The sequence below is a fragment of the Raphanus sativus genome, unplaced genomic scaffold (assembly GCF_000801105.2).
Source record: "Raphanus sativus cultivar WK10039 unplaced genomic scaffold, ASM80110v3 Scaffold0879, whole genome shotgun sequence".
NCBI classification, from domain to species: Eukaryota; Viridiplantae; Streptophyta; class Magnoliopsida; order Brassicales; family Brassicaceae; genus Raphanus; species Raphanus sativus.
The window spans coordinates 1-20,766 of NW_026616193.1; the positions used below are offsets into that span (position 1 = coordinate 1).

A 20,766-nucleotide genomic window follows, 5' to 3' on the forward strand; every position below is an offset into this window, starting at 1 on the left:
TCCAAATAAAGCTTCTTAGATCGTGGTTCATCCTGGTTTGATAAGAGGGAGAATTGCCAAGTGTGACTCAAAACTTGGAGTCAAACCCAAAAGAATACCCCAACTTGGGTCAAAGGCAAAATTAACCTAAAAGGCTATTGAAATTACAACTATCTCCTTGTGAACAAACAAAAAAACGGATTTTTTTTACGTTTCTACCCCTCGCAAGTCGTCTGTTTAGACGCTTGAAAATAAGTCGTCTGGATAGTTATTCTTAAACATAATTTAAAAATTTTGTAAAAAATATTTTGATAAGTGAAAAATTGGAATTATGTAATTAACATATGTCTTAAGAGATATAAATTAATATATAACAAATTTCAATTGTTTTCAGCCCAGATGAGTGAAAGTAGTGAGTCATGATATTCTTTAGTTTATGTTTCATCAACATATGTGTTCTTAGGGTTAGATTTTGGAAAGCATTAAAACCGTTTTTGAAAATTTTTAAAATTACCTAAGCGTGTTCATTTCTGTGTATAGTAAACACTATTGAAGTATAATTTGATTTTATAACGTGGTTAGTAAGTTGATTTAGTCATTTTAGTTTAGGGGTTCAGTTTAGGGTCTGGGACGACTTAATATTTAGTCTTTTGTGCACAGACGACTAAATAGTAGGTCGTCTGATGTACATTATCAGCCAGAATAAGTCGTCTAAACCGGACCAAACCTTAAAGTTTACCAATGTACTTTTAAAGCTAACCGGATTATTTACCCAATATATAAGGTGATTTTTTTTTTTTCATTTTCCGCAAAATTCAGAAACCCTAACAGTTCTCTCTCACCGGCGATATCAAAGGCGATTCGAATTCCCACTATTTCCGAACAAACCATCGTTCTCAACGTCGGCTATCTATCTCACTTCATTCTCACCGTTGTCGCCGCAGCTTCTTCTAACCCTAGCGCCGCCGATTCCTCTAAACCCTAGCGCCCCCGCTTCCACTATTTCCGAACAAACCGTCGCCCTCGCCACCGTGCTCACCAACGTTCTCACCGCCGCTTCCTCTAAACACTAGCTAGCACCGCCGCTTCTTCTAAACCCTAGCGCCGCCGCTTCTTCTCTGTAAACCGTAGCGCCGTTTCTCTGTAAACCCTAACGCCGGTAAGTCATCAATCTCGAGGAAAAGATGAACATAAAACGTTGTCTCTATCAATTTACTCATTCTCACTGTTTCACGTTTATTTTTTCAGATCTATAACCACAATGACGAGTACTCCAACTCCTTCTGCGACTAATCAGGTCCGCTTGAAATTTTTCTACTGGAAGACTTGTAAGTAAGTCGTCTGGAAAGTCTTCAACTGGACGACTTAGTAGACGACTTAAATATAAGTCGTCCATTTGGAAGACTTTTCAGACGACTTAAATATAAGTCGTCAACTAAGTCGTCCAGTTGGACGACTTTCCAGACGACTTATATTAAAGTCGTCTACTAAGTCGTCTGGAGTAACAATTAAGGCGTGATTGATTTAGCTTGTGTTCTGACTTCTATTGTTGTCTTTGATTATTTTGCAGACAAAAATGATGGATATTCCAGAACTCCCCCGTAGGTTATACACATTAGGGGAAGAGCCAGAACCCCAGCATAGCATTTCGTATCATTCGGATAACAACAGGTTGCATACTGCTCTTAGGGAAGCTCTCACTGAGAAAGAATTTGAAGAGCTCAAGGAGTCGAGATTGGGAGTTTTCATCAAGTTCAAGGAGCAGGGATTTGGTTGGGCTTCAAGGCTGGTTCACCACATGCTCTGTTTAAAGCTGGACATTAAGAAGAAGTACGAGATGTGGTGTCTCGTTGGTCCAGAACCTTTGAGGTTTTCATTGTTAGAGTTTGAAATGATCACTGGTCTAAACTGCGAGTACATCGAGGACCTTGAGACACCAAAATGTGAAGTTACCCCAGAGATGGTTTCTTTCTGGGGGATGATGGGAGTTCATCTGGAAGCTGGGCCAACTACTGATCAGATAATAGATGCACTGAAGAGATGCGGGGATTGGTCCACGGAAGATCGCAAGCGGCTCGCGTACCTTTCCATCTTCACTGGATTCATTGAAGGGAGAAAGTTTTCAACCGCTACACGAGCTACTCTGGCAAGGCTAGTGATGGATTTAGAACGGTTTGAGAATTATCCATGGGGGAGAGTCTCGTTTAAGGTGCTGATGGACTCTTTGTGGAACAAAGAGATTACTGGCTGTTACACCGTGGATGGGTTTATACAAGTTCTTCAGGTCTGGGCGTACACAACTCTGCCGGGAATGGGTGCTAGTATTGGTAGTCCCAGATTAAACAGTTCGCTTCCACCGCTTCCACCGATTCTGGCTTACGAGGGCAGCAGAGGCCGCAGATTCATGAAAGCTGCTATCTTGAGTCAGGTACCTTTCCATCTTCACTTAATTAAGTCGTCTGGAAGGTCTTCCAGCTGGACGACTTAGTAGACGACTTATAATAAGTCGTCTGGAAGGTCTTCCAGCTGGACGACTTAGTAGACGACTTATAATAAGTCGTCTGGAATGTCTTCCAGCTGGACGGCTTAGTAGACGACTTATTATAAGTCGTCTGGAAGGTCTTCCAGCTGGACGGCTTAGTAGACGACTTATAATAAGTCGTCTGGAAGGTCTTCCAGCTGGACGACTTAGTAGACGACTTATAATAAGTCGTCTGGAAGGTCTTCCAGCTGGACGACTTAGTAGACGACTTAGTAGACGACTTATAATAAGTCGTCTGGAAGGTCTTCCAGAAGCATGGGATGAGATAATGGAGCCTTTTCTCGAGATGGTCCCTTATCTGCTTGTTGAGTGCGCAGACACCGACGAAGGAAGGGTCAAATACGGGTTGGAGCGATACACATATGAGAGACGGCTGAAAGATGTACCCACGGCCAACAATGGTGATTGTGGCGTGTACGCTCTAAAGTACATTGAATGTCATGCTCTTGGGGTCCCCTTTAGCCCTAAAGACTTTGCTAGGGCCAATGCGAAGAATATGAGGGATAATATGGCGGTGGTTATATGGACGGAGCTTGTTGATCAGCATTTGAAAGATAATGAGGATGGTGGTATGTTCGTGGGCATGTATGATTAGATTTGTGTATGGCTTTGAACTTGTCTTTGTATAGATTTGTAAATATATAGATTGTATTTGTATTTGAACTTGTCTTTTCTAACTTGTGTATGATTTGTGTATTTGTATTTGAACTTGTCGTTGTATAGATTTTCTAACTTGTGTATGATTTATTTGAACTTGTCTTTGTATAGATTTGTAAATATATAAGTCGTCTGGTAGGGCTGGACGACTTACCAATAAGTCGTCTGGAAGGTTTTCCAGCTGGACGACTTACAAATAAGTCGTCTGGAAAGTTTTCCAGCTGGATGACTTACAAATAAGTCGTCTGGTAGGTTTGGACGACTTACAAATAAGGTAGTCTAAAAATAGTAGAAGGTAGTCTAAAAATAAAATACACTGGACGACTTAGTAAAAGGTCGTCTAAAAAAAATACACTTGAAGGGATAGTAGAAGGTAGTCTAAAAATAAAATACACTGGACGACTTAGTAAAAGGTCGTCTAAAAAAATACACTTGGAAGGGATAGTAGAAGGTAGTCTAAAAATAAAATACACTGGACAACTTAGTAAAAGGTCGTCTAAAAAAAATACACTGGACGACTTAGTAGAAGGTCTTCTGGACGACTTAGTAGAAGGTCTTCTGGACGAAACACTGGACGACTTAACAATTAGTCGTCTGGACGAGTAATCAAGACTGGACGACTTAAATTTAGGTCGTCTGGACGGGTAATCAAGACTGGACGACTTAAATTTAGGTCGTCTGGACGGGTAATCAAGACTGGACGACTTAAATTTAGGTCGTCTGGACAACTAGTCAATTGGTTGTGTACATTGTGGTTTCGTATGGCCAGTTTCCTTGCAGTTTGAGCATCTCCGTGCCCTGTGTTTCTTCCTGGGTTTGTGTCCTCTCATCCTAGATAGCTCCAACCAAGATTGCCATCTTGATTTCTTCTGTCTCCCCGGACCACGCTTTACGTTTGGAGGAAAGCATTCCCGTTCCTCAATATGTTGTGACACGATAGGATATATATTCTCTGAGTATCCTGCATACAGATGATTCTTTGAGTAAAGTGGACATACAAGTGTGGAGATATGCAAACCAGCATGTGTTCCAGCAGCTATAGCATGAGAGCAAGGTATTTTCTCCACTCCATAGACACCACAATCACACTTTACATGTTCCAAATCAACCACACAGTCCATTTTGCCACCTTTGACAAAGAAACGCCATCCATCAATTGGTTCGACCGTCATCGTATCCGCTATCTCTGATCGAACAGCAAGCAAGTATTCAACACCCCGGCTATGTTCAGTTGGGAGACTCAAAGCATCTTGTCTCCTTTTCCAATACCATTTTCCTAACTTCTGCCTTATGAACTCCAGCAGGAACGAAATCGGAAATCCTCTTGCTCGCTTCAGTGCGGAATTAATAGATTCAGCGATGTTGCTTGTTTTTATGTTGAACCTGTTCCCCTTACAATAAACCCTTGACCATAGCCTGGCGTCGGCCTTCTCCAAATACGTTGCAAGTTCCGGGTTTGCACTCTGTATCTCAGCCATGTACCGGTCAAAATCGTAAACCGTGTGCGCATAAGCAGCCCCTTTCACCAAGTACATGAGATGTTTCCCTCTAAACTTTTTGACAATGTTATCTTGAAGGTGATAATAACATATTCCTCGGGTTGCCCAAGGAAACACCTTCTCACACGCACTTTTAATGGCCGCGTGTCGGTCGGAGACTATCACCAGAGGCTTGTCATGAGATATACAACTAGCCAATTTTGTGAAAAACCATTCCAAGAAGGTTCATCTTCAGCATCCACGATCCCAAAAACCAATGGGAATATCTGAAAATTGCCATCTTGTGCGGCTGCAACTAACATAACACCTCCATACTTTCCGCTTAGGTGAGTTCCATCCACCACAATGACCCTTCTCTGATACTTAAAACCTTGATAGAAGCTCCAAAAGAGAGAAATAGATACTTAAATCTTTTCATAGAATCAAGTTCTATAGCCGTGATAGAATCAGGATTTGCAATGGAGATTTGCTCGAGATATGAAGGCAGACGCGAATACCCTTCTTCTGCTGATCCTCTCACCAATTTTTGTGCATATAACAGTGCTCTGTATGAAGTGGTGTAATCAAGCGTCATGCCAAACATGTTCCTCATTGCATCAGTGATATGCTGTGGAGTTATCCCATCAATGATTCCAACACGATCAATGAAAAGACTACCAACATACTTTGGAGTACAGTGTCTCCGCTGAGCGATTCGGTCTCCAATTGAGCATAAATGTTTTTCCACATACTTTGTTACCCAAAACGTGTTTGGCCCATGTTTCACACTCGCTCTGATCTTCCATCCACAACCGCTAACCCGACATGTTGCCACAAGGAGAGTTTTGTTGATGATTTGTATATTCTGAAAGAAACTTACCCCTCACTGCTGTCAACCGCAGCTCTGAAAGCAGTGCATCCTTGCTAACAAAACTCTGGTTGACATAGATGCTGGTACAATCCGATTTTCCTCCTTCAATAGCATTTGTCTTAGCATATGTCTTTTCAATTTCTTCAAAACAAATATTATCATCATCTTCCTCGTCCTCATCTTGAACATTTCCATAAAGACTGTAATCCCCACCATTCTGATCCGTTTCACCAACAATAGTGTTATCAGCATCCTCCTCCCCATTTTCCTCCTCCCCATTTTCCTCCTCCCCATCTTGATTTTCATCTTCAACAGACTCATTATCACCAACATCTTCAAAACATTCATCAGCTTCATCATTATCACCAACATCTTCTTCCCATTCACCAGCTTCATCATTATCACCAACATCTTCTTCCCATTCACCAGCTTCTTCTCTTTTCTCTGAAACCGTTTCCACCTTGCTGCGGCTTGATACACAAAGACATACTCTATGCGTTTTGAGTATCTCGAGCAAGTTTCGAACTTGTCTATCACTTGTAACATGAATGGGAGGACTGCCTGGAGTCATCATCATTTCTGCTGGTAATGAGTAGCTAATCTCCACAGTCACTGATCTCATGTCCAGGTTATAATCTTCTTGAGCCATTGCAACAAGTTCAGCATGTGTTGAATCTTCATTCAATAAAAACAATCTTGCTCCTTTGAGATCATCAACCACAAAATCCAACGGAAATCTCTCAACAACCATTCTCCATACACTGCATGTAACTTAAAAATCATCTGCAAATATTCAAAATAAAACACATTAGTAAACATAGAGAAATGAAGAAGTTCAATAAACATTATCGCAGACGACTTAGAATTAAGTCGTCCAGAAGACTTAAAGGTAAGTCGTCTAAAGAGGTCACTTTTGCAATTGAAAATTAAAAGGGACGACTTAATTCTAAGTCGTCCGGCTTTGTTTGTTAAAAAAAAAAAATTCAGACGACTTATATATAAGTCGTCTACAGAAAACGGGCTAGTTTTGCATTTTGACCGAATCGTGTCAGATCTTTGACTATTTCTGGACGACTTATATTTCAGTCGTCTCTGGAAAGTAAAAAGTTCAATATTTTATTCAAACAAGACGACTTACATGTAAGTCGTCCTCGGTTAGTTTTTGTAATTGAAAAATAAAACTTGAAATTTAACTTTCTCCCAGACGACTTAACTAAAAGTCGTCCGGCTAGACGACTTAATTTAAGGTCGTCCGGGGATAAGCAAGGTTTGACCAGAAAATTGGGAAAATTTCTGGACGACTTTGCTTTTCCCCGGACGACTTTAAATTAAGTCTTCTGACGAGACGACTTTATATTATGTCGTCTGGTAAAAGTTAAATTATGAAGTTTTTATTTTTCAGTTACAAAACTAACCTAAGACGACTTACACGTAAGTCGTCTAGTTTAATAAAATATTGAAATTTTACTTTCCCATAGACGACTGAATTATAAGTCGTCTAGAAATAGTCAAAGATCTGACACGATTCGGTCAAATGCAAACTAGCCTGTTTCTCGTAGACTTATATATAAGTCGACTTATATATAAGTCGTCTGGAGTGTTTTTTTTCAACAAACAAAGCTGGACGACTTATGTTTAAAGTCGTCCGTTTGACCAGAAGACTCATCAGTAAGTCTTCTACATACAGATGACTTACTTGTAAGCTTCTACGCGAACAGATTTTGAAAAAAATTCAAATTCGTACCTTAAACTAGGTGAGATGACTTCGTTTGCACACAGGGTCTTCTCCAACCACCCAGAACCTCAAACGAAAGCAACCGTAAGTCAAAACGAAAGAAATATGGCTCTATCAACCATCGCCCATATTTGAATCAAAAGCTTGAGTTTTTTGGATGAATATGGAAGAGAAAGTGAAAGAAATGTTGTTTTTAGTTCATAACAATGAAACAGAGAGAGTGTAAAGAAGATTTACGTGCATTAAAGGGCATTAAATGTTCCAAACAGTTCGTACAAGGTTGTTCCCACTATTCATGGCAGTGGCAATATTGTAAATACTTGAAGAAGATGAGGTTTGAGACAGTAAAGAAGCCATTTTTCGAAAAAACAAAAAAAATAAAAAAGTTAATGGCATTTTCGTAGATAAAAGCAGGTGTGGGGTTAAAACTCAAAAAAAAATGAGTCAAAAGAAAAGGTTAGTTTTCTATTTGACTTCAAGTTTTGAGTCACTTTTGCAAAAAGCCCTTGATAAGAATCATGAAGATATTGCCATATGTCCGAACAGGAAAAATCTGGAATCATCTGGATAGAAAGTGGGATATCTTCTTACTCACAACTCCTATGAGATTTATTCAACTTCCTGGTTGTTCTCCACTGATTAGTGGTTCCAAATAAAGGTTCTTAAATCGTGGTTCATCCTGGTTTGATAAGAATCATGAAGATAATGGCATATGTCCGAACAGGCTAATCTGGAATCATCTGGATAGAAGGTGGGATATCTTCTTGCTCACAACACTTATGAGATTTATTCAACTTCCTGGTTATTCTCTACTGATTGGTGGTTCCAAATAAAGCTTCTTAGATCGTGTTTATCCTGGTTTGATAAGAATCATGAAGATAATGGCATATGTCCGAACAGGCTAATCTGGATCATCTGGATAGAAGGTGGGATATCTTCTTGCTCACAACACTTATGAAATTTATTCAACTTCCTGGTTATCTCCACTGATTAGTGGTTCCAAATAAAGCTTCTTAGATCGTGGTTCATCCTGGGTTGATAAGATCATGAAGATAATGGCATAGAAGGTGAATCTGGAATCATCTGGATAGAAGGTGGGATATCTTCTTGCTCACAACACTTATGAGATTTATTCAACTTCCCGGTTATTCTCCACTGATTAGTGGTTCCAAATAAAGCTTCTTAGATCGTGGTTCATCCTGGTTTGATAAGAATCATGAAGGTATTGCCATATGTCCAAACAGGCTAATCTTGAATCATCTGGATAGAAAGTGTGATATCTTCTTACTCACAACTCACTAGTAAAAAAAAAGCTCCACAGCCACGTTTATTTTCGTGGGTATGACCAAGAATTCGTGGCTATATGGAGCAGAAGCCACGAAATGCTACGAAAAGGAAAAACGTACGTATAGGTGCATAGCAAAAAGAGCGTGTGGCAAAAAATCGTAGCAGGTTGCCACGTTTTGCTACGAAAGTTTCGTGGCAAACTTTGCTACGGTTTGCAGCGGAAATTACGTAGCAACAGCTACGGTTTTGCTACGAATACTTTCGTGACAATTTGATACGTTTTACTACAGAAAGTTCATATGTATTGTGTTTTTTCTTGCTACATTTTTATTCGTGGCTAGTTTAAAAAATTATAAAATAAATTTGAAACAATTATAAAAATAATTTGAAACAATTATAAAAACAAATTCAAATATATATATATATATATATATATATAATATATATATATATATATAAATGCAAACGTAATATGCAAACAAGAAGGCAAAATACCATAGAAACAAAATATATTACATAAGAGTTGCAGTTTTAAACATTCAGAAGATAACAAGTTTTTGATGGAAACAAAGAAAGTACACAAAAGATTGTAGCTTAATACATGAACTGACCAAACCTTAAATACCAAGTTCTTTTTGGCACCACCTATCTAACTCAGAATGGTTACTGGTCGTTAGAAGTTGTGGATGAGCCGTAGACTGAACTTGAGCTTGTGACTGATGTTGAGATTGAACTGGAGCTTGGGGCTGACTTTGAGGTTGTGACTGAGCTTGAGGCTGAAATGGTTGGGCAGTTGAGGCAGGAGTGGAAGCTTGAGATTGGAGAGTTTGCAGAATAATGTTGAGAGTTGCTTGGCTTGCTGACATCCATCCTTGACTTCAGTCTTGAAAGTGTTGAATTCAGTCTTGAAAGTATTGATATCTTCCTTGACTTCAGAAATGTTGGTCTCGAAGCCAGTGATGCGCATGTCGACGTCCAGATTGCGCTGAAGTGAGACAGGAATTGGCACAGAAGGACATGAGTTCTTGTACTGAACACTGCCAAGGCCGTAGACTGTACCCTTCTTTGTCTGTCCTCTCTGCAAAAAGCAAGAAAAAAGAAGCATAAGCAAGCATAACTAACTCACTCTATCTCACGCTCCATAACTAACTATAAGACACAGCCACAACTCCAATAACTAAGACAATCACAAGCATTTGCAATTACAGTTCAATAACTAAGTATTAAAAAAGTAAGAAGAAATAAACAGAATGAAGATGAGAGAGGAGATGACCTTGATGTATTCTTGGTTGAGAAGAAAGCGCTTTGAATTTGTAGCAGCAGTGGAGTCAGTTTGACCTTCGCCAAGTGGAGATTCTTCTTGTAACATCTCTTCAACGGCTTGCTCAACCTCCAGCACCAGTTCCTCCGTACGTTCGTCTAGGAAGGAACCATCTTTGCTCGTGTGTATCTTCCTCGCTAGGGCTGTATATGAAGGTGGTTCACCGTCTTCAATCGTCTGTAAGAAAAGAAACAAATGGAAGTTAGAAATTGCTTAAGGCAAAAAAAAAAAAACTTGAGGAAAAATTTACCATTCTATGCTCGATGTTTATGAAACAGCGTGGGCCTGCACCGTGCTTGTACATCGTCTTCCCTCTAGGAGCAGATTTGCGAGATGCTGCAGCTGACTGACTCTTCTTTTTTGCTGCCGGAGTGCTATACTTCTGACAGACTACTGCCCAGCCCAGTCAGTGTCATTGATGTAAGCAGGATGCTTGTTATCTCGCCTTTTCTGGCTGATGCGGCCACAGACGGTAACCTGAGTTTGTTTCTTCCATTTTAAGAAGATTTCATCATGGAACTGGTCATCCCAGTAGTAGTGTTGCTACAAAAGAAGATAAGTCATTAGATTAAATATTACTAAGTAAATTAATAGTTGAGAAAGGGAAAAAGAGAGGGAAAGAGATACTTACAATAAAGGAATGCCACCACTGATCTCTCTTGTCCGGTGGAACGTTTGTCCAGATTGCCCAAGGTCCCCAGAAGTTTGCCTGCCATGTTTCTCGGATAAAAGCATGGACTTCAGGATCCACACCGAACCTGAAACAATACAATGGCAGACATCAAACAAAAGTCATATAACTACACTTAACCATAACATTACTAACCACAAAACTGATACACAGTGAGCTACTTAAAACTTACCACAATGCTCCATTGAGCCTTAGAGGATGGAGGTGTTGCTGGTTACGTCGGGATGGTGCACGTAGCAGAGCATCTTCTGTTCTCCTGACATAAGGGGCAGGAGCCGCAGGCACTGCACTTGAAGAGCCGGTAGGTGCGTGAGGCACAGCTCCAGGAGGTACAACTCCAGGAAAGACAGGCGGAGCAGAAGATGGGTCCATGGCAGCAGGCCCCGAGGAAGTCATTCTAGGTCTCCCCTGTCGCATATCTGTAGACAGAGAAAGAAAGAAAAACAGAAATTAAAAAAAATGGAAACAGAACAAACCAAAACAGAAACTTGAAATCAAAAACCAAACTTGAAACGGAAACAAAAAACAGAAACAAAACACAACAGAACAGAAACTTGAAATAAAAAAAAACAAACTTGAAATGGAAACAAAAAACGGAAACAAAACACAACAGAACAGAAACTTCAAATCAAAAACCAAACAAAACAGAACAGAAATTTGAAATAAAAAACAAAACTAGAAAGGGAAACAAACTGAAACCCTACAAACTGAAACCCTAGAAACCCTTCAAACTGAAACCCAACAAACACTCAAATCGAAACCCTACGAACCCTAGAAATCAAAACCCTAAAAATCCTTCAAATTGAAACCCTACAAACTCTCGAATCGACACCCTACGAACCCTAGAAATCGAAATCCTAAAAACCCTAACTAAACGGAAACTGAAACACCCAAAATCAAAACCCCAATACCCTAAATCAGAGAGGTTATGAGACAGAGACGGAGGCTGAGACGAGAGGCTCAGTAACCTGGGAGCTGTAATCTGGATGGACGGGGGCGACGACGGGGGTCGTTTGAGGTTCCGGTGGAACAAGCCATCGCTATCGTTGTTTAGCTGGCTGAGAGAGAGAGAGAGAGAGAGAGAGGCGAGAGGCGAGAGGCGAGAGGCGAGAGGCGAGAGGCGAGAGGCGAGAGGCGAGAGGCGAGAAGACACAGAAGAGAGAATATGTTTTGCGCCTGTAAGAGAGAGAGGCGGCGAGAGAGAAATTTTTTTTTCTTTTATCAAGAGTCGTGGTTTGTGAGAGAGAGATAGGAGTGAAGTGCTCAGGTACTCTTAATGAGGGAAAACGTGATCTAGCATACTCTCATGTTATCTGCCATACTCTTATTTGTTTTCATACTCTTCAACCCGATGGTGAAAGTCGAAAGTGCCCCTCTCTACTTGACCAATGAAAACCCTCTCTACTTGACCAATAAAAACGCTCCTTTACTTGACCAATAAAAAAAGCGCGGTTTATCTCTCTCTCCTGTCCAGGTGGATTTTCTTAATTAGTTTTATTTTTTCTCTCTCCTCCCTAATTCGAGTCTCTCTCTCGACGGACGATTGACGAAGAAAGCGAATGAAAGCTAGAGCGATCATTGAGTGAGTTTCGATTGTAAAGGAGATTGCGGCTCGCTTGGGTGCTGAAATTGACCCCCAACCCAGGTCAGATAAAGTTCAGGTAAAGCATTGTCTTTCTCTGTATCGAATGAATGAAGTCAATGCGGCTCGTTAGGTTGGGATTTTTAGACAGTAGATTTCGAATATATGGGTCTTTGTGTTGTCAATTGAGAGCTGTATGGTGTGTTTGTTATGGAATTGGATTATGAACAAGAAATGTCGGGAATCAAAACTGAAATCCGGAATGAAAAGGGTGAAATTAGTAGACTATAAAAGTGTAAATAGGTGAAACTTTACTGTTGAGAAAAAGTGTAAACAAGTATAAATTAGTAGGACTATAATAGCAAAACTGTATAAGTAAGATTAACTTCAATTGTATACTTTTTATTTGGTACAACAGATAATGGGTTATTCTTCTACAAACATACACTTTGACTATGATGGACAATATGCGAAATCAGGAGATGATTATGAATGGATTCCAAGCGATGGTCGTTTGTATGGTATATCCTTTAAGACATCATCATTGGATGAGATCACTTATTCCTGTTTGAAGGAGAGGATATGCAAGAAGAAGAGGATAGATCCGTGTTTAAAGAGGATGAATCTGAGTTACATTCCACTGGTAGTAGAACCTAAGAGGCAATCATATATTTTGGATGATGAAGATGTGTATGTGTATCTGACATCAGTGAATAAAGAGGGAAGAAGAAGTATTTTGCATGTAGAGGTCATCGAAGAAATGGAGCAACAATCAGTAGTTGAGAAAGAAAGCTCATATGGTGGGAACTATAGTGAGCTTGCGAGTGGATTACCCGAAGTTGAAGGTAATCCGGGTGCACTCACTCTATTTCCTCGCATTGAAGAAGCAGAACTATATCTGCCGGGGGCTGAACGGGTGGAGAATGTTGTTATAAATGGAAAAAACGACGAAAGAGGCATTAATGTTGTTAATGGAGAAGCCGACGAAAGGGGCATTAATGTTGTTAATGGAGAAGCCGAGGAAAGGGGCATTAGCATTAATGTTGTTAATGGAGAAGCCGAGGAAAGGGGCATTAATGTTGTTAATGGAGAAGCCGGGGAAGGGGGCGTGGACAGTGAGGGCGACGTGGATAACTCTATGGGTGTTCGTCCTAGTTCGTACTATGTTGAGCTCCCACGTGTTGCAAAAGAAAAACCAGTGGTTAAAGAGTGGGAAGATGGTTTGGGTCTTCGGTTGTTTCAAGAATTTGAGAGTAAAGAAGCTGTGAAACATATTATTGATAGAGCATCACAAGAGAACTGTTTTGGAATCAGTATTTGCAACTCGGACAGGGGTCGATATGTGGTGAAATGTCGTGGAGCAGATGAAGGTTGTAAATGGAGTGTGAGAGCAACAAAGATAAATAAATCTGAAGCGTTCTCGATTAGAACATACAGGAATATGCATTCATGCTCTCGCGTAACTTCAAGTACTGGAAAGAAAATGAAAGTTACACCAAGATGTGTTGCAGCTATAGTGCACAAGGATTATCCGGGACTATATGAGACACCAACAGCGAAAATCCTGGTCGGTCTGGTGCAAAGGAAACTGGGTGTGGAAGTGTCGTATACGACATGTTTGAGAGGAAAAAAACAAGCTGTTGCGGATATTCGTGGTGATCCGGAGAAGGGATATATAATATTGCATGCTTATTTGTATATGTTAGAGAAGGCGAACCCGGATACAAAAACAAGTTTGGTAGTGGATAAAAACAACCGGTTCAGATACCTATTTGTTGCGTTGGGAGCCTCCATTGAAGGGTTTGAATACATGAGGAAAGTCATCACTGTGGATGCAACTTTCCTGAAGACTGTTGAAGGTGGTTGTTTAATTATTGCCACGGCTCAGGATCCAAACCTTCACCATTATCCAATAGCTTTTGCTGTGGTTGATGGGGAGAAAAACGAAAGCTGGAAGTGGTTTTTCACGACGCTGAAAACTATTATACCGGATTCGACGGAATTGGTGTTTGTTTCAGACAGAAATCCAAGTCTGATAAAAGCTGTTGGTGAAGTGTATCCGATGTCTAAACATGGGTATTGTATCTGGCATCTATCGCACAATGTGAAAGCTCATGTCAATCAAGGCAGGACGAGGTTGCACTACAATTCCGAAAAGTTGCATGTCTTTATTCAGAGCATGAGTTTAAAAAGCAGTATGACGATTTTAGGGAGAGGTATCCATCGTGTGCTAGGTATCTTGATAAAAGTGTCGAAGTCAAACGGTGGGCGAAGTGTCATTTCCCCGGTGCTAGGTACAACATAGACACCTCTAATTGTGCGGAGTCTTTGAATGCGCTATATGAAAAGGCGCGAAGGATGTCTTTATTGCCTATGCTTGATACAGTTATTGATAAAATGTCTGAGTGGTTCAACAGACATAGGAAGGATGCAGCAGAAGGACCGTCATCTCGAAAATTGGTTCCTTTGGTGGAGAACAAATTGCATAAGAGAACACCGAAAGGTTCAAAACTTACAGTGACTCCGCTGAACACTTTTCAGCTTGAATACAGTGTTATTGGAGAAGACGGGAAGACTTATTCTGTGGATTTGCAACAGAAAACGTGCAGATGCAGGAAGTTTGATATAGATAAATACCCATGTAGACATGCAATAAGAGCTATCATTAAGTGTTTGCAGCATGATAAACCATTACAGTTGAGTGACATGTACGATTTCATCTCGAATTATTACTTCATTACAACATGGGCGAAAGCGTTTCGAAGGACTATATATCCAGTCCCTCATATAACTCATTGGCTGGTTCCAAAAGAAGTCGCGGCGGTGAAGTGTCCTCTACCTCCAGACTACAAGAAAAAAAAAGGAAGACATCAGGAAAAAAGGCATCCTTCGGCGGGAGAAAGTCGGCCCCGTCCCCGTCCTAATAAGTATATCCCGAATAGGGGTCTGGCTAGCTATTTCAACTGCTCGCAGGGTCCTGAAGGAACTGAAGGAGCTGAAGGAACTGAAGGAACTGAAGGAGCTGAAGGAACTGAAGGAACTGAAGGAGCTGAAGGAACTGAAGGAACTGAAGGAGCTGAAGGAACTGAAGGAGCTGAAGGAGCTGAAGGAGCTGAAGGAGCTGAAGGAGCTGAAGGAACTGAAGGAACTGAAGGAACTGAAGGACCTGAGGGAACTGAGGGACCTGAGAGAACTGAAGGAACAGAAGGAACTGAAGTGTTATATGAATGTGAACCTTAGTGAAACCTGATTAAAGTGATTTCGTTTTATGATTGTAAAACTTGGTGAAACTTTCGTTATGTAACCTTTCGTTAGTTGATGACTATGTTTTTAGCTATGTTTTTAGCTATGTTGAGAAATCTGAATACATCAATGTTAGCTATGTTTTTAGCTATGTTAGCTAACAATGTCACGATTTTGATACTTTACGAAATGTTAACAATGTTCTGTCGAATGGGAAGAGAATACATCATTGTTAGCTATGTTTTTTGTAAACACTACCTCGTGGGATTAGAAAAGATACATATGTCACGAAATCAAATTTTATCATGCATGAGCACATCTAAAACGTTGATAGAAAATAGAATATATCAGGTGTAACCATAAAATCAATCATCTAAGTACAGTAAAACCAACAAAATCGGAAAAATCAGAAAAGTAAAACTTTAAAGGTTTTTGTATAACTACAAACTAAGTGAAACTATAAGCACGAAAATCCTACACGAAAAAATTCCCGCCCATTTTTTTGATTTTTGACTTTCCACAAAATCGATGCGGAGGCGACGTAGAGGTGTATTAAACCCATTATTTTTAATGTTTTCGCCATTTACCTCAGCCAATCTCTCTCTCTACTATTCAATCTCTCTCTAGATCTCTCTCTACAATCGGTCGCTCTTGTTTCTAGATCTAGGTTACTCAAAATCATGACTCATCCAGACGAGGAGTGTAGCCAGATGAAGGCTTTGAAGAGAGACATCAACATGCTTGGCTGCGTGGCGGATGCCGAGTGTGGGATTCCGACCAGATGCCCTTGTGGGGGGACAATCATCAACGAGGTGGCTCGGAACCTGAAGTATCAAACCGATTTTGATACTTTACCGGGGAGAAAATACTTCACTTGCAAAAATTATGAGGTAATTTATAGAAAACGCCCAGATTTATAGAAAACGCCCAGATTTTTTATTGATACTTTCGGATTTTGATACATTCCCGTTTTACGTCTAGAATGATGGCTTCCATTTCGGTCAACAATGGGTCTTCAGAGTCCAGGAAGAGGTTGAAATGTTAAGGAAGCGCGTGGATGCGATGGCTGCAGAGATTGCTGAACTGAAGTATAATCTAACCCGTCAGAATCCCACCACTCCATGAGATGCGTCCGGTCCATGACATTAGTCTACTATCTGTTGTTGTTGTTTGCTTGAGATTATGTTCCCTTGTTGTTGTTTGCTTGAGATTATGTTCTTATGTTGTCGTTGTTTGCTTGAGATTCTGATTTACCAAGACTCTTCGGATTTACTTAAGTTTCCCTATTCTCCCTCTTTCACGATCTACGAAATATCATAAATTCACGAAGTTACACTAAGTTGAAAGTGAAACTTACTAAAGTTTCCCTATTCTCCCTCCTTCACGATCTACGAAATATCATAAATTCACGAAGTTACACTAAGTTGCAAGTGAAACTTACTAAAGTTTCCCTATTCTCCCTCCTTCACGATCTACGAAATATCATAAATTCACGAAGTTACACTAAGTTGAAAGTGAAACTTACTAAAGTTTCCCTATTCTCCCTCCTTCACGATCTACGAAATATCATAAATTCACGAAGTTACACTAAGTTGAAAGTGAAACTTACTAAAGTTTCCCTATTCTCCCTCCTTCACGATCTACGAAATATCATAAATTCATGAAGTTACACTAAGTTGAAAGTGAAACTTACTAAAGTTTCCCAATATATAACATAAGTCTTAAATACCAGTCTTCAACATCCAACAAGAAAGTCACGGGAATTTAAAGTCATACAGACCGAATAGAGTTCATCCACATTAAAACAACCACATATTGGGAATTCACTCCGTCTTCTTACCTACTTTTTTTTGTCTTCGGCTTCTTCTTAGCCACTGCCTTCTTCTTACCTGCTGCCTTCTTCTTACCTGTTGCCTTCTTCTTACCTGCTGCCTTCTTCTCAGCTGCTGCCTCCTTCTCAGCTTCTGCCTCCTTCGCAGCTGCTGCCTCCTTCGCAGCTGCTGCCTCCTTCTCAGCTTCTGCCTCCTTCGCAGCTGCTGCCTTGCTTCTTAGCTGAATGGGACTCCTCACACTTTCACCAACCAACTTAACCTTTTTCACAGGAACTGTTTCTTTGCCATCATCTTTTCTCGACCTCTTTTTTTTCGTGTTTACAGACATTAAATTTTTTTCGACCTCCGCAGCATGTGCATACATCTCCGCATCATCATCATCCATGTCAACATCACCATATTCCCTCTGTACATCCTTTGAAATATCGAGAATGGCATCTTCAACATTATTGTCCTCTTCCTCCGGCTCGTTATTGTCACCACCATCCTCTTCCTCCGGCTCGTTATTGTCACTACCATCCTCTTCTTCCGACTCGTTATTGTCACTACCATCACCATCATCTTGGACCGCCGGATTGTCACTTCCGGGAACACTCAACCTAAGACTTTTCACTTCCTCTTCTAGCAGACCTAGCTGCGTAGACAATAAAGTGACTTTTTCCTTCACTCCCTTCATAGCATCTCGAACTGCATCTCTGACTGCATTCATAAGCCGACCTTCCATAGCTTTTAAAGCCTCAGCTCCAGGAGTAGCTCCACTAACCTCCACCGAATCAGCATTAGCCTGACCAGATTGTGCATTATTCGATGGTCCTCCGATAGGATTGGTGGGACCTTCAATCTGACCTGTGCGAGACTCAAAATCCATGCGGAACTGTTCTTCAAAGAAAACTTGTTTCTTCCCTTTCCGTATTATCTTCGTCCAACCATCAACTGCTGCATCATCGGCGTCATCGGCCCAACAACTCTCCTTGTCCATTCCTATGGTTTCCAGAAGTTCCTCCTCAGCTGCTGTTGCTACCAAGATACTCTCAATATCCTGTGGTAAAAACACAAAAATACTAATTACCTTAGTTTCACCAAGTTTTCATAAGTCTCATAAGTCCCTTCTCCTCAATTCGACTACACATAAAACATCAATTACCTTTGTATTATTACCAAGTTTATCGTTCACAGCTTTCAGACTGAATTCCTTGGTTCCACTTTTCCGTTTGTACTGCATCTTGCACATCCGCGGGCAACTACTATTTGCACCATTCACATCTTCTCGGAAATGGTTCCTCAAGCTTGGAATTGCCTCAAAGGCCAACAACTACCAACACACAACAAAAAGACATTAACATCAATTAAACAACTATGTTGAAGAGAGCTTGAGAATACCTCCAGAGGGATAGGAAAGCTTGTAAAAACCCAACTCGTCGGCGCAAGCCCGTCGCATTTTTCCAAAAAGGTAGAGACATCCTTCAAGTTATGTTCGAATGCATACCGCCCCCAAGGGAACGTTACACACGCATCTAGGTCATCAACAACACTCAGGAAGAAACTGTCCACAGGTGATGCTCCCTCACCACTCTTTCGGCCTCCGACAAGGATGCTGGCTAAGAAGAACAGAACGGCCATCTTCTTACGATCCTCAGATGGCTTTGATTTCATCGCCAACATCTGCTTCTCCAGGTCAGCGTATGTTACCCTTTTCCCTCCAAAATACTTGTTCATGAATGTTGTACCACCCAACCTCTCATGGTTGGGGGGATACTCATGGCAGTATAGTCCAGAAATGAGTCCTAATTCTCTAAGAGAATATCGGATTGCGACGCCATTAACGACAAACCATAACTCATGCTTCTTCGCAACACAAGCTGATCGCAAAACGAGAACCCACATTCCCATCCACTTCTGCTTTCGGTTTTTAATATGGAAGAAATGCTGGAATTGTGGGTGCTCTATGAACCATTCCACCTCCTTCGCTTTCAGGATCGTTTGAATAGTTCTTATCGCCGTGTCAATGTAACATTTTCCTGAAAGCTTTAAAGACTTTTGATATTGGCTTGAAGGAAAGTGTAGTTTCGGTAGCATGCCCCCTTCTTCGTCATCTACAACCTGCACTCAAGTGAGAACCGGATCACGTACGACATCTTACAACCATCAACATATAGTTTCACAAACTTCGACTTAGTTCAACAATCACTAACTCTAAATTCCACTTAGTTTTCCACACTTATCTAATCTCTCAAATCATCTATGTAAAAGTTTTCAATTTCAATACTTACCGAATCTGCATGCGACTCAGTTTCATGATGTCGTCCAAATAGAATTATCTCCCTTTCATCAGCTTCTTCGTCGTTTCTTCGGGGCTCTATTTCGTCTCCGGGTTCCTTCTCTTTTTCTCCTTCGTCTCCGACTTCCTTCTCTTCATCTCCTTCGTCCCCGGCTTCCTTCTCTTTTTCTCCTTCGTCTCCGACTTCCTTCTCTTTTTCTCCTTCGTGTACTTCTCTTGATTCCTCCCCTTCATTTTTCTTACTTGATTCTTCCTCTTCCCCTTTTCCACTGGCATTGTCTTCGCTTTCATTTGCATCTCTGGGACTTTGGTCGGTTCCTGGGCCGACAGGTTTCTCGATAATCCTTGGGTTTGCTTCATCTCCTACTACACTACTCGAGCCATCTTCTTTTGCCTTCGTAACGTCTGGATTCATCATGATTTGGGTTTTTGATTGTCGATTGAGGATCCGAATTGAGTAGGGTTTTCAGATAACTCGAATAAATTCTACTTAATGAGAGACGGTGAACTTTATGTCTTTTCAATCAACCAATATGGGGAGAGAGGGGAAACGTATTAGGGAATTCAATTTCTGGAAGTGGATATCCTATTTGTTTGGGTCGGTTTTGGGCCCGGGTTTGGATAGTCCTAGGTAGAGTTGTAATTATGGAAGTTTCTCTTGGTTTCGTTGTCTTTTTATAAATTTTCGTGTAAAAATAAAGATAAATGAATTTCTAAATCCGGGCAGTTTCGGGCAGGAGTATCTCAGCTCTTTTTTTTCGGGCAGGAGTACCTGAGCGTTTGATTCGAGAGATAGAGGGAAATGGTAAAAAGTGTAAATTTTTTCTAAGTGTTGAAACTGGGCTGAGAGGGAAAATTTTGGGCTGAGAGGGAAAATTTTGGGAGTTGAATTTGTGGGGGGAAATGTAATTAATTAATTAAATTTGGGGTTTAGTTGAAGTTTAGGGTTTAGATAGGTTTTAAGGTTTAGATAAAAATGATATTTTTATAAAATCTCATAAATATTAATTATAATTTAAGAGTATATGGTAGATTTAATTTTCAAAAAGAATATAACAAAGTTTATAAAAATCTATTTGGGGTTTAGTTGAGGTTTAGGGTTTAGATAGGTTTTAGGGTTTAGATAAAAATGATATGTTTTATAAAATCTCATAAATATTAATTATAATTTAAGAGTATATGGTAGGGTAAATTTTTAAAAAAGAATATAACAAAGTTTATAAAATCTATTTGGGGTTTAGTTGAGGTTTAGGTTTTGGATAAGTTTTAA

At 40.4% G+C, this 20,766-nt stretch overlaps 4 protein-coding genes and 1 long non-coding RNA gene across 5 annotated transcripts; 2 read left to right on the forward strand and 3 right to left on the reverse strand.

Annotated features, from left to right (window-relative positions):
* Positions 1-457: 457 nt before the first annotated feature.
* LOC130503243 (uncharacterized) lies at positions 458-1,617 on the forward strand. Its single transcript, XR_008940708.1, has 3 exons — positions 458-1,138; positions 1,228-1,276; positions 1,550-1,617. It is a non-coding gene; the product is annotated as an uncharacterized LOC130503243 (long non-coding RNA).
* Positions 1,618-9,127: 7,510 nt separating this feature from the next.
* Positions 9,128-10,366, reverse strand: LOC130503245 (uncharacterized). The gene is made up of 4 exons (XM_056997922.1): positions 10,348-10,366; positions 10,121-10,263; positions 9,823-10,047; positions 9,128-9,627 (listed from the first exon to the last, which is right to left on the reverse strand). Exons 1-4 carry the CDS (start codon positions 10,364-10,366, stop codon positions 9,223-9,225), a joined length of 792 nt encoding a protein of 263 aa, XP_056853902.1. The 3' UTR covers positions 9,128-9,222.
* On the reverse strand, positions 10,277-11,644 carry LOC130503244 (uncharacterized). Its single transcript, XM_056997921.1, has 3 exons — positions 11,530-11,644; positions 10,734-10,980; positions 10,277-10,628 (listed from the first exon to the last, which is right to left on the reverse strand). The coding sequence occupies exons 1-3, from the start codon at positions 11,597-11,599 to the stop codon at positions 10,439-10,441; spliced, it is 507 nt and encodes a 168-aa protein (XP_056853901.1). The 5' UTR covers positions 11,600-11,644; the 3' UTR covers positions 10,277-10,438.
* Positions 11,645-12,564: 920 nt separating this feature from the next.
* Positions 12,565-15,547, forward strand: LOC130503246 (uncharacterized). Its single transcript, XM_056997923.1, has 4 exons — positions 12,565-13,171; positions 13,238-14,247; positions 14,340-15,070; positions 15,490-15,547. Exons 1-4 carry the CDS (start codon positions 12,565-12,567, stop codon positions 15,545-15,547), a joined length of 2,406 nt encoding a protein of 801 aa, XP_056853903.1.
* Positions 15,548-17,222: 1,675 nt separating this feature from the next.
* LOC108829332 (uncharacterized protein At3g43530-like) lies at positions 17,223-19,911 on the reverse strand. The gene is made up of 4 exons (XM_056997924.1): positions 19,708-19,911; positions 18,599-19,318; positions 18,363-18,530; positions 17,223-18,257 (listed from the first exon to the last, which is right to left on the reverse strand). The coding sequence occupies exons 1-4, from the start codon at positions 19,909-19,911 to the stop codon at positions 17,223-17,225; spliced, it is 2,127 nt and encodes a 708-aa protein (XP_056853904.1).
* Positions 19,912-20,766: the final 855 nt, after the last annotated feature.